The sequence below is a fragment of the Prionailurus bengalensis genome, chromosome B3 (genome assembly GCF_016509475.1).
Source record: "Prionailurus bengalensis isolate Pbe53 chromosome B3, Fcat_Pben_1.1_paternal_pri, whole genome shotgun sequence".
Taxonomy (NCBI): Eukaryota; Metazoa; Chordata; class Mammalia; order Carnivora; family Felidae; genus Prionailurus; species Prionailurus bengalensis.
This window is the reverse complement of record NC_057355.1, coordinates 33,566,542-33,585,605: the sequence shown is the minus strand read 5'-3', so window position 1 is coordinate 33,585,605 and position 19,064 is coordinate 33,566,542. Positions and strand designations below refer to the sequence as shown.

The following is a 19,064-nucleotide window of genomic DNA, read 5'->3' as shown; positions in this document are numbered from 1 at the left end:
ACTGCTTTGGTAATTTTCTTCCCTCTCCTCTCTTTCTGGAATTCCTGTTAGGTGATTGTTAAAAACAATGGATAGTGGCTTAAATAAAAATGATGATAAAACTACACAAGAAAGACTGGAGGGAAGGTGCATGTAAGAGTACAAAATCATCATCAATGAACATTGTGATAGATGATATCTAAAATAGAAAGATAGTAACTATCTGAGAAAGCATATTATTTGGGATAAAAGTACTAGAAGGAACAGTGAAAAGAATTTAAAATACTTGCCTCAAAGGATTGGAAATCAGTATTGACTGAGATGTGGCAGAGAGGATTGTTAAACCTTGAGGTTTTAATTAACTTTTAAAACTATGCACATACACTAAATTTAAAAAGTGCTTAAACAGTGATTCAGTTCAACCCCATTATTAAAGATCCACATTTAGTGATACTGTCATTATTTAATTACTTATTTGGCTTTTTTGTTTTTATTGTGCACTATGTTAATATACTGGGTAAACTTCTAGCAGGAGTAGGTGAGCATAGCCAAGTTATTTTTAATCAATCAAGAAAATTCTTCCTTAATTGATCTCCCAACTCTTTGACACAAAAATGTGGAACACTTCCTGAATTTGCATGGCATCCTTGCACAGGGACCGTGCTAATTTCTGTATTGTTTTAGTTTTAACATATGTGCTGCCACAGTGAGCACTGATCTTCATTCTCTAAAATCCTTTCAGCAAGTATATGTAGAAGTGTTCTTAGGCTAGGTATTCATTATAAGCTTCACGAAAAGAGGATGATTCCAGTTGTATATGCCATGTGTTCCTTTTGTCATGATTGTTAATCATTGAGCCTGTGTTTTTGAGAATAATTGGCAAGAAAATGTACTGGAGATGTACATGGCCTGTTATAGCTTGGTTATAAAACTTTCTTTAAATGATACAGGAGTATGTATGTGTCTATTTCAAGATCACTTGAATTTATGGCTACTTCTTGAGCTTTAAAGAAATTTACAGTGGCTTTTTTTAAAGTAAGATCTTTCTGAGATAAAAATTAAAACCCCCATACTTTTTAAATAAGCCCTATGGTTTTCAGAGAATCTCACTTGTGTTTATATTGTACATATTTTTGTATGCCATCTATACATACATGGAGTGTCATTAAGAAACTGTGAATTGTTAGAATCCTACCACTTATCAATAGGTATTTTGAGTTGCTATGATAAGAAAGGAGGAAGTACTAGTTCAAATTATGTACTGTTAAAATTTGTTCTTAAGAAGTAGTTGGGAATGTGTATCTTTTTTTTTTTTTTTTTTTTTGAAGTGCCTCCAAAGGAAGATAAAACTATATACAACACTTCTTAACAATATTCAGTTCACTTAACAGAACGAATTCAATTCTGTATGTCATCTTCAGGTAGTTTGGAGATGGCTAGTGGTTGTGTTAAGTGCGGTACATTGAAGTCACTCAAAACATTTTGGTTGTGTGTTTGTGGAACATTTTCAGTGGTGCCACAGTAGCTATGTATAGAATGCTAATACTTTGGGCTTGACAATTGGAACCCAGAGGTGAATGTGTGAATAGATAACTAAGAGGATTCTTAAATAATTCTCTAACACTTCTGAATTACTGCAAAAATAGTCAAGTAACATAAAGTGGACTATATAGAATTTTCACTTGTGGTTTAAATTAGCTGTTATGCCAGGGTAGTTTGAAATTGGGAGTTACCTGGTTCTTGGAGTTTCCTTTAAATTCTTACCCTTTTATTTGTAGGAATTTTTCTTCCTCTCAAAGAGTATGGGGATTTTTTCCCCTTCAGTTAGGAGACTGAGACCCAAGAAAATCTTGCCTTGAATGGGGCTTCATGTAATGGTAAACGTTTAAAACTAGGGTTATATTTGTTGGAAGTGACTTGGCTGTTCATCAACTAGATGCTAAAAGCATATAGTGCTATGTAAAGCCTTCAGTTTGTTTTTCTGATGTAAAATACAAGTTTTACCTAACATTGTTTATACTGTTTACATAAGCTATATCCCTTCCATCACATGCCCCACTTTGGTTTGGGGTTGAATACAGAATAAATCAAATGATACACACAGTGATAGTATCCTTTCTTCTATTAATAGAAACATTTTATTTCTTTTACTAAATTTTGATTAAACTCTTGACATTCTCTAGAGGTGAAGTCTTGGCTCTCCAAATTTAAGATGACATAGAAGGAAGTAATTGCCTTCATAATATGCATGTAGAAGGGCAGGTGAAGAACAGCAAAGCCAAATTTGAGATGTTATTGATGGTAGTTGGCTAAATGTATTCATTAGCAAGTTTGGGTGCAACAGGATTACATGTGGAGTTCAAATGCATACCTCAGCACAATTTCAAGTTAAGTGTCGTGGATCTACAGAATTCTATGTAGTTGGTCAAAACTTGTCAGTGTTAAATTATTATTTTAATTAATGTCCAAGGGTAGTGAGTGAAATTGTGAACTTTTTGCTGAAGTAATCTCCAAGCAGCATCTTCAATGGGAAAGTCTCCTAACAACATGACCTTCAGCATTTTACTCTTGTCTTTTACCTTCCTTCTTGGAGGGTAGCTTAAGAGTAAATATTCGAAACTGGAAACTTTGAGGATTAGTGTTGTTTAGTTGTACATTTGTTTTAAATGCATACAGCTTTTAAGCCATTTGGGAATTCTGTGATGGTCTTCCTCAGTTCTGTGAAGTACCTTTTTGTGCTCTGTTGGGCTAGAAAGCCAAAAACTATTTCTTTTTTCTGCTGTTCCTCTTTCCTTTTTTTTTTTTTTCCTGCAATTGTAAGGATATGAGATTTTTTTTGCAGTAGCAGAAATGTAGCATTGCATTGGCCATTCTTCTGCATTATCCAGAGGCATTTGTGGCAAAGGCAGCAGATAGACTCTGTTTTGCTTTGTACATCACCTGGCTTCTTGGGTATCTAGAGTCAGTCGTGGCAGTGGTAATGATGACTTCCTGATTCTAGCTTTCTAATCCTTGGATCATCTCCCATTCTTGAATTTAGTGGTTCCATTGGTGGCTTGTGCAGGAAGAGCTCCTTGTGACTCAGTTGTGTAGTATTCTGGTCTCGTTCTTGTACTGCCCACTCCTTCAGTCCATCTACAAATCAAGCACTCAATTCCTTTTATTAATTCCCCCTTTGCCCAGAATATCTATTTAGTGGTTTTTACACCCTTCATCAAATCCTGAATAATCAAAATCCAGAGCATCTTTTGGTGACAGATAACTACTCTTCCATTTTGTATATGGTACTGTGTGAACTTTGGATACATAAATAATTTATTCTGTTGAATGTCATTTATTAAGCATTAATTATATTGCAGCTTTTTAGTGATTCTTAGTATAAAGCTCTCAACATACTTCTATATCTTTTAAGAGAAGAAAAATTATACCTGAATTACATATAATAATTTCTTTTTTTCAAAATGTTTATTCATTTTTGAGAGCGAGCATGAGTGGGGGAGGGGCAGACAGGGGGACAGGGGATCTTAAGGAGACCCCGCTGACAGCAGCGGCCTGATGCGGGACTCGAACTCACGAACCATGAAGTCATGACCTGAGCTGAAGTCAGATGCTCAACCACCTTTACATGATAATTTCTTAAAAAGAAGTCAAGTATTTAATTAAAATTAAGGAGAAATGGAAATGAAACCTTTAGAGTTAGTATAACGAACTCTCAGAACTTCCTGTATCTTGTATCAGTGCTTGTCAAACTTCACTATGCATATGTATCACTTCAGGAACCTGTGGGAGGAACCTTTGAGAGTCTGGTTGAAATGATTCAGTAGATGTGGATTGAGACTTAGGATTCTGAATTTCTAACAGATTCTCAGGTGATTGATTTTGTGAACTACAGTTTGAGAAGCAAGACTTATACTGTTTATAGTTGATTGTTACAAAAGTAATACAGTACAGAAAAAAACACATTTTCACCTCATTCCCAAATAAGCGCCTCCCTCAAGGATGGTAACTCTCCAGAGGTGCTTTATTTATTTTTTTCTTTTTCAGAGCAACTTTAATATAAATCCTTTTAAACATTTTATTACATATTGAATATATCATAGAACTTTACCTTTTTTTAAACTCAAAAATGAAATATTATACATTGCTCAGTAACTTGCTTTTTTTTTTTTTCACTTAGTGATGTGTCATGGATATCCTTCCATGTGCATGCGTACAGACCTATTTTCTTTTTGTTTATTAATTGCTGCATAATGTTCTAAGTATGGATATGGCATAATTTGTAGGCATTCCGCCCCCCCCTTGGAAGAATGTAGGTTATCTTTGCCTTACTGCTTTTCCAAATAATGTGCATGTAAAATTTCTTCCCCTTCCCCTTCTACACTTACATATTTCTGCAGAGTAAGTTCCTGGAAGTGGAATCTCTAGATCCTATCTTAGGTCATGTGCATTTAAAAATTGGTTTCTTTAATCTTTATTTATTTTTGAGAGACAGAGTAACAGAGTGCAAGCAGGGGAGAACAGAGAGAGAGGGAGACACAGAATCCGAAGCAGGCTCCAGGCTTCCAGCTGTCAGCACAGAGCCTGATGTGGGGCTCGAACTCACAGACCGCAAGATCATGACCTGAGCTGGACAGATGCCCAACTGACTGAGCCACCCAGGCGCTCTATGGTCATGTGTGTTTTAAATTTTGTTGAGTTCTGCCAAACTACTCTCACAAAAATTTTACCAAAGTTGCCATTTCGCTAACATGGGACATTTCCCCTCCTCTGTCCCTGCATATTATAAATTTTTAAGATTTTAGCCGTTGTGGTAAATTAAAAACACCGTATTAAAGGGGCGCCTGGGTGGCTCAGTCAGTTAAGCGGCCGACTTCGGCTCAGGTCATGATCTCGCGGTCCGTGAGTTCGAGCCCCGCGTCGGGCTCTGTGCTGACAGCTCAGAGCCTGGAGCCTGTTTCAGATTCTGTGTCTCCCTCTCTCTGACCCTCCCCTGTTCATGCTCTGTCTCTTCCTGTCTCAAAAATAAATAAAACATTAAAAAAAACAAACCACTGTATTAAGGAGGTTGAATATTTTCTTGTTTTTCAGCTAATTGTATTCTTAGAATTCATAAACCATCCATTTGTGTTGTATTGTCTTTTTATGGACTTGTGTGTTTGCTTATTTACTGTTTATTTTAGGTGTTGCAAATATTTCTATGTAGAACTTTTTAAAAAATATGGCTTTTGGGTTCCTACTATTAAGTAAGGCATTACGAAGCAATAGTCTATAAAATTTGGATCAGCAGCAGCTCTCTTAAGGAGCATGTAGATTAAGCTACATGGAAACATACTATAAAAACAAGGCCTTTTTAAAAGAAGTTTTTATTTAAATTTCAGTTAACATATAATGTTAACATGCAGTTTCAGGTGTACAAGATAGTGATTCAGCACTTTCATACAACACCTGGTGCTCATCACAAGTACACTCCTTCATCTCTAACACCTATTTACCCATCTCCCTCCCACCTTCCCTTTGGCAACCATTAGTTCCCTCTAGTTAAGAGTTTGTTTTTGGTTTGCCTGTCTTTTTTTTCCCCTTCGCTCATTTGTTTTGTTTCTTAAATTCCACATATGAGTGAAATCATGTATTTGTCTTTCTCTGACGGACTTAATTTCACTTAGGATGGTACTCTCTAGATCCATCCATGTTGTTGCAAACAGCAAGATTTCATTCTTTTTTATGAGCCCATTCCTTTGTAGGAAAATTGTCAAACTGTGTTTTGAGATGGAGTGTATAACCTGTTTAATTTCATTTCAGATCAAATTATGAGATAGATGAAAAGCTATACTTTGAGGCCTTTCTGTGTATGTTAATTGGGCTAAAAAAGTGTCTTCTTGCTGCTTCGTCCTAGATTATTATATTATAAAACCCATTCATTTAATATTGAGCTTTCCCTTTAAAAAAATTTTTTTTTGATTACATTTATTTATTTTTGAGACAGAGATGGAGCACAAGTGGGGGAGGGGCAGAGAGAGAAGGAGACAAAGGATCCAAAGCAGGCTCCAGGCTCTGAGCTGTCAGCACAGAGTCCGATGTGGGGCTCGAACTCACAAACTGCAAGATCATGACCTGAGCCGAAGTCAAACGTCTAATGTCAAAAAATAGTTGGGGCGCCTGGGTGGCGCAGTCGGTTAAGCGTCCGACTTCAGCCAGGTCACGATCTCGCGGTCTGTGAGTTCGAGCCCCGCGTCGGGCTCTGGGCTGATGGCTCAGAGCCTGGAGCCTGTTTCCGATTCTGTGTCTCCCTCTCTCTCTGCCCCTCCCCTGTTCATGCTCTGTCTCTCTCTGTCCCAAAAATAAATAAACGTTGAAAAAAAATTAAAAAAAAAAAATAGTTGCATCCCCACAATACTAATCATTGAAATGTTACTCAGTAACTTGATTGGGTCTACTAGGAGATCTGTCACATTCTTTTAAACGTAGGCTCTGCATTCATGTGTACAACTAGAATTGTGGTTCTTCATCTTGGCTGTGTAATGGAATTGCCAATGAGCTTTCAAAAAATGGTAATGCCCACTACAGGTGTTTGAAAGTTCCTCAGATGATTCTAAAATGCTACCCACATTGAGAACCACTTGATCAAAGAATGGAGGATGATAATGCATTGATATTAAGGCCTCAGCTGGGACAGTTGGCATGTTCAGATTTACTTTTCAGGGCAAAAGCAGGGGGTGCCTGGGTGGCTCAGTCCTGTAAGCGTCCCACTCTTGATTTTGGCTCAGGTCATGATCTCACAGATCCGTGAGATTGAGCTCCGAGTCAGGCTCTGCACTGATGGCACGGAGCCTACTTGAAATTCTTTCTCTCCCTCTCTCTGTCTGCCCCTCCCCTGATTTTGCATGCTCTCTCTCTCTCAAAAAATAAATAAACTTTAAAAAAGTGCAAAAGCAGAACTTTGTAGATACTTTCAAAGCAAACACTTGCTATCACCTTAGAATGTAATTTTCTTCAAATTACTACAGTATTATACTTCTGTATTCATATTAGAGTTCTAAATGTATACTCTTTCAGAGCTCTCACAGTTGGAAACTATTTAGAGCAGTAGTTCCTAATTCTGTCTGCATATTACTATCATCTGGGGAATTTTAGGTAAAAAAAATTTGAGTAAGAAATTCACATACCCATGTCCACTCCAGATAATTGAATCAGAATTGCTCTGGTGAAGTTTAAGTATTGATATTTTTAGAGTTCCTAGTGAGATTTTAATACATAGCCCAAATGAGGGACCATTGTTTTAGAGTTTACAGCTAGAGAATATATGAGATTTCAGATTGTGTTAGGTCTTTTCTTGCTTTGTTTATATCTTTAAAAAAAAAAAAAAAAAAAAAGGAACGCCAGTAAGAATAGGATGAAGAGTTATTTCAACCAAGAGCTTGAATTGATGTTCTACACAACTAATCAAGAATTTTGGTAGCATGCATAGGTGATTTCTTTCCTTTTATTAGTCCCCAGCCTAAAGCATTTAAATCAGAATCTTTTAAGGGTGGTACTATAAGCATACATTTTTATAAATTTTTCCTAATATTCAGATCCTATTAATCTGTTTCATCTTGGGTCAAGTCACTTAACCTCTCTAACCTTGTCTGTAAAATGTGAATAATGCCTACCTTATATAAAGTATCGATGTGATGACTAAATCAAATAATAATGTATATAAAGTGCCTGGCATTGAATAATTTCATGTCTGTGTTCTATTCAGCATTGTTCTTTTGACACTTGTACTTTCTTTCTTTTTTTTATTTATTAACTTGTTTTATTTTTTATTTTTTTAAATTTACATCCAAATTAGTTAGCATATAGTGCGACAATGATTTCAGGAGTAGATCCCTTAGTGCCCCTTACCCATTTAGCCCATCCCCCCTCCCACAACCCCTCCAGTAACCCTCAGTTTGTTCTCCATATTTATGAGTCTCTTCTGTTTTGTCCCCCACCCCCCGCCGTTTTTATATTATTTTTGTTTCCCTTCCCTTATGTTCATCTGTTCTGTCTCTTAAAGTCCTCATATGAGTGAAGTCACATGATTTTTGTCTTTCTCTGACTAATTTCACTTAGCATAATACCCTCCAAGTTCCATTTACGTAGTTGCAAATGGCAAGATTTCATTCTTTCTGATTGCCGAGTAATACTCCATTGTGTGTGTGGTATGTATATATATATATATATATATATATACATACATACATATATATACATTTTCTTTATCCATTCATCCATCGAGGGACATTTGGGCTCTTTCCATACTTTGGCTATTGTCGATAGTGCTGCTATAAACATGGGGGTGCATGTGTCCCTTCGAAACAGCACACCTGTATCCCTTGGATAAATGCCTAGTGCAATTGCTGGGTCGTAGGGTAGTTTTATTTTTAATTTTTTGAGGAACCTCCATACTGTTTTCCAGAGTGGCTGCCCATTTTCTTTTTAAATGTTTATTTTATTTTGAGGGAGAGTGGGGAAAAAGCAGAGGGAGAGAGAAAATCCCAAGCAGGCTCTGCACTGATAGTAGGGCTCGATCTCACGAACTGTTGAGATCATGACCTGAGCGAAAATCAAGAGTCAGATGCTTTAACTAACTGAGCCATGTAGGTGCCCCATTCTTCCCCCCTACCCCTGCCTCATTTTTTTATGTAGGCTTCACACCCAGTACAGAACCCAACACAGGCCTTAAATTAACAACCCACCCCTAAGATCCAAGATCTGAGCCAAGATTCAGAGTCAAACTTTTTACCTACCGAGCCACCCAGGTACCCCGACACATATTGTACCTTAAACAGTCACAACTCCATTATAGGTGCTCCAGTGTAGGTTAAAAACTTTTACACTTAATATTTAAAAATTATATTTTAATTTACATAAAATTTATACTTTTGGTGTACAGTTTCATGAATTTTGACCAGTGTCTGGAGTTGTGTATCCACTACTACAATCTACACACAGAACAGTTCCATAGTGGCCCTCTAAAAAATTCCTTCCTTCTACCCTGTTCGTTCAAACCCTCCCCCACCCTTAATTCCTGGCAGCCAGGGATTTATACGCAATCCTGTAGTTTTACTTTTTCCATGGTGTCATATAAGTGGAATCATACAATATGTAGCCTCTTGAATATGGCTTCTTTCACCTAGAATTTGCATTTGAGATTCTTTCATGTTGTTATATATATAGCCATAGTTCTTTTTATTGCTGAGTAATATTCCATTGTGGACATACCAGTTTGTTGGATCCATTCCCCAGTTGTGGAACATTTGGACTGTTTCCAGTTTTTGCCAGGTACTAATGAAGCGTTGTAAACCTCCTTATATAGGATTTTGGGTGAACATAAGTTTTAGGGTAAATTCCTAATGAGATTTTGAGGTTGTAGTAAATATGTGTTTAACCTTATAAGAAATTGTTAAATATTTTCTTGTTGGCTGTATTATTATGCATTCCCATCAGCAGTGTATGAAAGTTCCAGTTGTACCACATCCTCTGCAGTACTTTGTAATGTCTGATAGGTTCCTTCTCTCCCCACACATACTCTAGTAGGCTTATGGTGGTGACATTGTGGCTTCAATTCCTGTGTTCCAAATAACTAATAATGTTCAGCATCTTTTCTTACTCTTTTTCGTGTCTCTATGTAGATTTTCTTTGGTGAAGTGTTCAAATCTTTTACCTACTTTTAAAATTGGGTTTTTGTTTTATTAGGTTTCGTGAGATTTTTAAAATATATGTGTTCTAAATACAAGTTTTTTGTTAAATATGATTTGCATATATTTTCACCTAACCTCTGGCCTGTCTTTCCATTTTATTAACAGTGTTCTTTCCATGTTAGTGAATTCCAGTTTATCAGTTTTTCTTTTTTTAATTTTTTTTATCGTTTATTTATTCTTTTTGAGAGAGAGGGAGACAGAATCAGATGCAGGCTCCAGGCTCTGAGCTGTCAGCACAGAGCCTGACGTGGGGTTTGAACCCACGAGCCGTAATCATGACCTGAGCCAAAGTCGGACACTTAACAGGCCACCCATGCACCCCCAGTTTATCAGTTTTTCTTATGGATTGTGCTTTTGTTATCTAAGAACTATTTGCCCAAACCAAGACCACAAAGATTTTCGCCTAGAAGTTACATAGTCTTATGATTTACATTTGGGTCTGATCCATTATTAATTTTGTGTAAAGTCTTTAAGGTACAGGTTACAGTTGATTAAAAAAAAATAGATGTCTTAATGTTTATTTATTTTTGAGAGAGACAGAGTGTGAGTGAGGGAGGGGCAGAGAAAGAGAGGGAGACGCAGAAACTGAAGCAGGCTCCAGGCTTTGAGCTGTCAGCACAGAGCCTGAATGAACTGTGAGATCATGACCTGAGCTGAAGTTGGAAGCTTAACTGACTGAGCCACCCAGATGCCCCTATAGGATGTCTTAATCAGTGTAGGATTGGTTATTTTGAAAAGGTTCCCCCCCAACCCCCGACCCTTTGAATTGTTTTAGCACCTTTGCAAAAGCTCATTTTGCCATATTTGTATGGATCTATTTCTGGCTTCTGTTCCTTTGATTGTTGTGTCTATCCTTTTGCCAGTACTGGAGCTTTATAGTATGTTTTGAGATCAGGTGGTATTCTTTCCTTCCCTCCCTTCCTCTCTTCTTAATAATAACAACACTTTATTTTCAGGTTTTTATTTAAATTCCAGTTAACACAGTGTAACATTTCCCTTGCACCTGAGGAACTTTAGCATTTCATTTAGAACAGGTCTCCTGACAGTGAGTTCTCAGTTTTCTTTTGTCTGAGAATATCTTTGTCTTCAATCCTGAACTTGACTTTCCCTGAATATAGAATTCTAGGCTGACAACTTTTGATATTACCCCACAGGACCCTGAGAGACTGTTCTTTTAAAAAAAATGCTTCACGCTCAGCCTGAAGCGCCATACAAGGTTCAATCCCATGACCTTGGGACCAGAACCTGAGCTGAAATTAAGAGTCGGACACTCAGCCAACTGAGCCGCCCAGGTACCTGGAGACTATTCTTTTTTTTTTTTTTTTTTAATTAGTTTTTCTGTTGTTAAATTTCAATAACTCTTACTGATATATCAGTTTCAGTGATTTCTCTGTCATCTCCTTTCTGCTTTTGAGCCTATCCAGTAAACTTTTGTTTTTTAGTTCTAAACTTTCCATTTGGTTCTTTTTTTATAGCTTACATTTCTTTCCTAAGAATTTGGTTCATCATTTTAAGGTGTCCATTCTTACCTAATGGATCATGTTTTTAATAGCTGCTTTAAAAGTCTTTGGTATTTCTGGGGTGCCTGGGTGGCTCACTCGGTTGACCACCCAACTCTTAATTTCGGCTCCGACCATCATCTCAAGGTCATGGGATCGAGCCCCACATCGGGCTTGGTATGGAACATGGAACCTGCTTGGGATTCTCTCTCTCCCCTTCTCTCTGTGCCCCTCCCCTGCTTTTGCTCTTTTTCTAAATAAATACATAAACATAAGAAAAAAATTTAAAGGCTTTGGTCAGATTTTTGTTGTTCTTGCTATGTCTGTTAACTTTTGGATTCTATCCTGGGTATTTTGAATATTTTGTTGTGAGATTCTTCATCCTGTTAAAATCCTTTAGGGAGGTGAGGATTTTTTATTTGTTCTAGTAAAGAGGTAAGTCCAATTGGGTTATGACTGCATATTCTTTCTCAGTTTATATGGGCAGTTTTTCCATTATCTGTTCAGTTTTCAAAGCCCTTGCTGTGTTGAGTTTGCCCCTCCCTTTCCCACATAGGTTGATCTAGGACTTGGGCAGTTATATATACCATAATGCACCATAGCTCTATTCTAAAAGCCTCTCCTGTAATTGCCATGTTCCACATATACATAGCTTGTAATTGAGCCCAGGACTTGGTTCATTTGCAGATTTAAGGATCACTTCTCCATCTTTCTCTTCTCAGTGATTTCCCCTACACTGTTGACTCCCAGAGGCCCTTCATTCCTCTAGCCTGAAGCTTGGAGTTCTCTAGCTTTTAGTTTCTTACCTGTGCCTTGAAATGAAGTGGCAAGAGAAAAAAGAAAAAAATAGGGATTTCCACTCCCCCTCCCCCCTTTCAGGGCCCTCTTCCTTATTCTTCTGTTCAGAGCAGTAGGTTTCTCTTGTCATTCTGGAGCAGTGGAGTCTCATGGTTGCAGCAGGGCTCAGGGCAGGACCTAGAGAAACAAAAGAAGGAAAAAAAAAAGTATTCTCCCTACCTTAGTAGTAGCCTTTTGCCATAACCCTCTAGCCAAAATGATGCAATCCTCTTAGTGTTAGATGCTCATGCCTGCTATACAGTTTCTCTATTTGGCCCACCCATGGGTCAAAGCCAGGAAGTAAAGGTTAAAAAACAAACAGGATATTCACCACCACCTTATTTGTTCTTCACTTCCCTCCCCAATCTGCTTGCTGTTGTTTAATTTTAAGAGTATTTTGTCCAATTTTTAGTTGTAATCAGTCGGGGGGGGAGAGAGAGAGACGCTATAGTGAGCTTATTATTCCATCTTGGCTAGGACCAGAAGTCAGACTGTTTTGTTTTAAAATAAATTAACATTACTGATGTATAACTATATGGCTAAATATACCCATTAAAAAAAAAAAACTTTTAAATGTTTATTTTTGAGACAGAGACAGAGCGTGAGCAAGGGAGGAAGGGCAGAGAGGGAGTGAGACACAGAATCTGAAGCAGGCTCCGGGCTCTGCACTGTCAGCACAGATAGTCATAGACATATGACTAGTAAATGATATCTTTAATGTTCCTTTTGGGTTCTATTACATGGAATAACTGAAAGAATATTAGATTCAGATTGTCTTAGGCTAGAAGTCACAACTATTCCACTTAACTGGATAATATTGGGTAATTTTTATAATCTCCAAAGATTCTAATCATAGTTTTTGCATATTTAAAATGGCAGATAAGTATATTTACCTTAGAGCTTTGAGAATTAAATGAGGTATATAAAGTACCTCCTACAGGGCCTCACATACAGTAGATTCACATTATATGTTATTCCCCCATTACCTTTCCTTATATGTAGTGCACATAAATGATCTGAGCCACCTACACTGAAATAGTGAACCAAAAATTATTAGTTAGTATTGTGAAATATTTCCTGTGCCATAGCATAGACCCTCACAGAATATAGGTATTTTGGCGTTATCATGCCACTGTGGTTTAGATGAATTTTTTTAGTCTGTCCTTTTGGGAAAAACTTTTGAGCATGTACGTTTAATATAATACACACATTATTAAACAAACACATACACACCTACACAGGAATTTTTGAAGGATGAGCTAAAAAAATAGAAAAGTTGTCATGTTTTCTTCCCTGGGGAACTGCTGGTCTAATTTTCTGAGTCCCTTGGATCATGAGCACATTTGGTCCTGTCCTGCCCCAAACCTATTAAGTAGAACTATGGTGGTGGAACCTGGGGATCTGTATTTTAACAGAACTTTCCATAGTAATTTTGGATGAATCAGTAACAGGTTTGGGAACCTCTGGATAGAAGTTTCTGATATTGAAACTCAAGCACAGAAAAGACACTATTGCAGCATCAAGTCAGAGAGGGCATTTGTTCCCCTCTCCCTTTTTTCTGTTTGCAAGTCGAGACTCAACACCTCTGGAAACATTTTTCTCTAAGCATTCTGTCTAGTGGCAGAAAATACAGTATATTGGGTGCCACAAAATTACAGTCACACAGTTCTCATCGGCACTTCTAGACTTCATTCTCCCAATTGATAGGATTACCACTTTTATTTTTCATATGTCTAAACCTAAATGAGTAACTGTTTTAATTGTAGACAAATCCTATTGTGGAAACCTGTTTCCACATAAGAGTTGAGTTGGGGTTTTTTTTTGGGGGGGGGAAGTTAATAAATTGTTGGATCACATTTCTGAGAGAGCTGGACACAACAATGTATATTCTGTACAAACAAACATAACATAGGATCAGTTAATAGGTCTCCCCCCACCCCCCCACATATTAACTCTTGTAAAGTGGTGGAGTCTGTTAAATGCTGTGTTAAAGGAGGATTCTGGAGGAGTCTGGACCCAAGAAGCAAGGAATACCTAAATGGATTAGCAACATGTGCCTAGAGTGGGTGAATGAGAGAGTTAACACGTCTGCATCTTTGGCTTTTTTTGGAGGGTATTGAATGTTATGTGAATTTCTCTGTGACAAATGGTATTGTTGAGAATAATTGATACAGATTTCTTTCATGACAATATTTTTATACAAGATTACTTTTTAATTAAATTAGTGGCTAACTAAAACTCTGGTCTAACTATGGTGACACAAAATAATTTTATACAGAGATTCTTTTTGAAATGTTACTTGATGTAATAAAATTGTACTGTGACCTACAAACAAACAGATTGAGGTTTGAGTTACACCTCTGACACTGTAACTAGAGTTTTAAGTTAAAATTCTGTACCCAAATAGTAACCTGACTAATTTCATGAGAAATGGAAATAAATGTTAATAAAAATAAATGACAGCATTAAACAGTAGGACAGTAAATTTTGGGTTTATTTCATGGTGTTAGCCTTTCTTTTCAGAAATGAAACAGCATCCTCGGATTATATTCTCTAAATTATTACACAGTACAGATATTTTGTCTTTTTCATTAAATATCTCTGAAGGACTTTCTGACTTATAAATGGTTTCTACTCAAGGTGTTAGAAATTTTATTGAATAGAAATTTTGTCAATTAACAGTGTGACAGTCTGCTAAATCTTAATTGCAGAAATCAGTGAATTTTAATTAGTGCTTGATTTAATACAGTAAATTTTCAATTTTTTTTTTGGCTTATTTTGAATTCTGCTTTAGAATCCCATAGAAACCTGACAAATTAGTATGGCAAACTATTTTTAAATTGCTTTGATCTTACAATTAAATTTTATATTTTCTTTGTAGAATAAAGAAAAATCTTAGGAAAGGAAATTTGGGTGGGATGAAATTTAAATTCAACCTAAAAATTCACTTAAGTACTATTACCTTAAAATAACTTTTTTTCCCCCCTTCTTTAGAATCCAGCAACTATCACAAGAATACTCCTTAGCCACTTCAATTGGGATAAAGAGAAGCTAATGGAAAGGTAAGGAACTATCCTGTCAGCTTTGTACTTACAAATAACACAGAAAGCCTGTCGAACTGAATTTATAAGAAGCAGATAAGGAATTGATTTATATACCAGTATGTGCTTTAATTTCTTGCATTCCTTGTGTAAATTTTACAGTAAACTTAGTGTTAGGGAACTCAGGCTCATTGTTCCTTCTTTTATTATGGAGGTGAGGGGGTTCTCCTTCAGTATCTTCTAAATTACATCCTCTTGAGTACTGAGAACTAAAAATGAGTTTTAAAAAACCTCTTAGGGGGCACCTGGCTGGCTCATTCAGTGGAGCTTGTGGCTCTTGATCTCAGGTTCCTGAGTTCAAACCTCACGTTGGGTATGGAGCCTATTTAAAATAATAAAAGAAAAGAAAACACATTTAAAAAAGCCCTTGATACAGCCTTCAAACATAATTTATATCTTCCATTAATTAAAAATTTCTTGTCCATAAAACTTTATATCTATGTTAAGCATATTAATGACCTTTATTCAGTAAAAATGAAGAAGTTGCTCAAAATAGCTGTTTGGACTCTTTCTCTGGTTTCAGGCAAGATTATATTCCAGTGAGTATTTTTTATATTTTCTCTCTGAAAATGTTTCTGGTTCTAGAAGGGAAGAAATTGCAGGGACTAGAGAAGGACAATATTAATGCCATTCTTAATCTTTTTTTCTTCCTTGGATTGTAAATTAGCACTTGTTAAGGTGGTAGGGTGAAAGCTTGTATTTATTCTATCAGCCATATTCTTCGGTTTAAAATTAACAATCCTAATTTTAATAAAAAATTACAACTAGTTGTTGGGAATTGAGAACCCAGATATTATGATAAATAAATGGAAAGTATTTCCCATTTGATTTTAAAATTGAAAGAATTTTGCAAAACAGATAATCAATAAGAACATTACTCACTTTCTCACATCTTGTGCCCCAACTACAATTTAATGGTAACAAATAATAGTTATCAATTATTGAGCCCTTTGTGCCAGGCATTATTTCATTTAATCCTTCTTATAGCTTTATTAAGGGGCTAGAAACTATTATCTCCACTTAACTGATACAAAAACTAAGGTTTAGGGCTTTAATATATTTATCTCAGTTTTGTAACACAAGGAGTTAGCACTCCCACCTCAGGTTTATTGGACTCCAGAATTGCTTATGTTCTTCAACATATGCTATATAGCTTTCCCAGGGTTCATGAAGAATAAAATGCCTCCTCAGTGTGATTGCCTGCACTGTCCCTGCTGGGTCTGACTACCCTTTTTGAAGTCAGTGGTATTTTTTAACTTTGGTAACATTTGTTTTCTGACTTATTTTATGACACTTCTATTTGGAAAAGGAGTTTTCATTATTTACATCTGATCTTCTAGTGAATGAGACTTACAGTTTCTTATTTCTCCAAAGACATTCTGAATTTTGTCCTGTAACACTACTGATACTGCTGAAAGCATTTTTCAATTAAATACTGTACTTACATGTGTTAAGTATGAATTAAAAAGTAGGCAGCTTCTTGGAAACTTCTGTGTGTGTGAACTCTTCAGTTCCTTTTTGTAATTTCAGTTTTTTATATATTCTGAAGATACGTTATTGGATATTTATAATATCTTTAAATAGTGTTTTAAAATGAATATCCAGTATCTTTTTCTCATTTAATGAGTTTCACATTATATTCTACGTTTGATATTAGCACTGACACACTTTTAGATATAATTACTCCCATGTAAGATGTGCTTTATATTTATTATGTTTTCTATTTGTTTATTTTATTGGTTTGATCAAGTCCCGCCCCCCCGTAGTTTCAGAGTTACTCATTTTATTTCAGTTTTTCTAGTGGCCACCTTTACAGGCAATTTTGCTCTCATATATTTAACTGGTGTGTGTGTGTTTGTTTGTTTGTTTGTTTGTTTGTTTGTTTGTTTGTTTTGGCTGATTAGTTTCTTGCATCCTACTATTTTCTCCAAATTTATCTTTTTCTCTCCAGAATATATCTTTAGTCATTTAAATCATTTCATATGTGCTAAATTTTTAAGGGCTCTAAGAGAATTCTTTTAATATTCTGAAATTTTGTAGATTTTGAAAGCATGTCCAGTTGGGACCTTTAAGTCTGAGAACTAATTTTTTTGGTTTGGGGAAATTCCTGGCTATTATTTCTTTAGTATTATCTTTTTTATATTCTCCTGATGCTTTCTGGAATTCCTGTTAGTCACATGTTGAAATTTCTGGATCTTCGTTTGAAGTTTAACTTTTTTCAAAATGTTTCTTCTGTGCTTGTCATATTTGTCTGTCTACTCTGGTGTGTGAAGTTCCTCAGGTTTATCTTTATTTATTTCACTAACTTGCTTTTCTTTTTGTACCCATTCTGCTATTTAGCCATCTTAAATTGTTTATTTCAACAGTATCCAACTTATTTAATAACTTTATTCTTGTTTTGAGGCGCCTCAGTTTCCCATATCTCCCTTGGCACATAACTTGTCTTAAAATAATGTGTTTTCTTCTAGACTGTTCATCAGTAAACAGAGGATTTAAAATATGTATTGGTATTTGGTACATTTCAGAGTATATTATTTTCAAATTGGTCAAATTTAGGCTATAATGAATTCCAGTAAAAATTGATATGCGTTTTATTTTCATACTTTCAAATAATTCTTATTATCCAAAAATGATTATAACTACACAGTGAAAGTACAAATATAGGAGGATATGGCCGAAGAGATACAGGGGAATTTATAGGCTTTGTATCTTTATAAGAGAAAAAGAGGTAGAAAACAAACTAAGCATTTGAAATAGGAACTTAGAAAACCACAAAAAGAGAGCAGCATAGATAGAGATAAAAGCAACATAAATGAAATAGGGAACAAAAATACATAAAACAAAAATATTTTTTGAAATGGATTTTTTAAAAGGGACATATCAAGAGTATGAGAAGCAAACCACAGACTTGAAGAAAATATTTGTGAAAGACCTCTGATAAAGACTGTTAACCAAAATATACAAAGAACTCTTTTTTTTTTTTACAAAGAACTCTTAAAACTCAGTAATAATTAAAAAAAAAAGTTTGAAATGGGCAAAAATCTGAATAGACATCACAGTAAGGAAGATATAGATGTTAAATAAGCTAATATGAAGAGATACTCAACATCATATATCATTAGGGCATTGCCAATTAAAATGAGATACCACTGCATACCTATTAGAATGGCTAAAATCCACAACACTGACACTACTAAATACTGATGAGGTTGTGGAGCAACGAGAACTCTCATTGCTGGTGGGGATACAAAATGGCATAGCCCCTCTGCTTCCTGTTTGGCAGTTTCTTATAAAACTAAGCATGTTCTTACCATACGATCCAGTAGTCACACTTTTTGTGTTTACCCAAATGAGTTGAAAACTTGCTTCCACACAAAAACCTGTACTTGAATATTCATAATTGCTAAAACTTGGAAGCAATCAGATGCCCTTAAGTTGGTGGGTGGATGAATAAACTGTGGTATACATCCAGACAATTGAATATTATTTAATGCTAAAGAGAAATAAGCCATGAAGTCATGAAAAGACATGGAGAAACCTTAAATGCAAGAAACCAATCTGAAAAGGCTACATACTGTATGATTCCAACCATATGACGTTTTGGAAAAGGCAAAACTGTGGAGACCAGTAAGATCAGTGCTTGCCAGGAGATGGGGAAGGGAAGGATGGATATGTGGAGCAAAAAGGATTTTTAGGGCAATGAAACTACTCTGTATGAAACTGTTAAGGTGGGTACATGTCATTGTACATTTTTCCAAACCCATAAGATGTACATACAACACAAAAGTGAACCCTAATGTAATCTATGGACTTCGATAATGATGTCTTGATGTAGGTACATTGATTCTATCAGATGTGCCACTCCAATGTGAGATGTTGCTAGTGGACCAGGTTGTGCGTGTGTGGGGGTAAAGGGTATATGG

The 19,064-nt window shown here is 36.0% G+C and overlaps 1 protein-coding gene and 1 non-coding gene across 2 annotated transcripts in view; one reads left to right on the top strand and one right to left on the bottom strand.

The window, feature by feature from the left end:
• The window catches only part of ARIH1 (ariadne RBR E3 ubiquitin protein ligase 1), a 122,763-nt gene that overhangs the window by 34,562 nt on the left and 69,137 nt on the right, over positions 1–19,064 (top strand). Inside the window, exon 2 of the mRNA XM_043555074.1 lies at positions 15,035–15,102. Coding sequence (XP_043411009.1) covers positions 15,035–15,102 — 68 coding nt within the window. The remainder of the gene's footprint in view (positions 1–15,034; positions 15,103–19,064) is intronic.
• Positions 590–693, bottom strand: LOC122469706. The gene has a single exon (XR_006293601.1). It is a non-coding gene; the product is annotated as a U6 spliceosomal RNA (small nuclear RNA).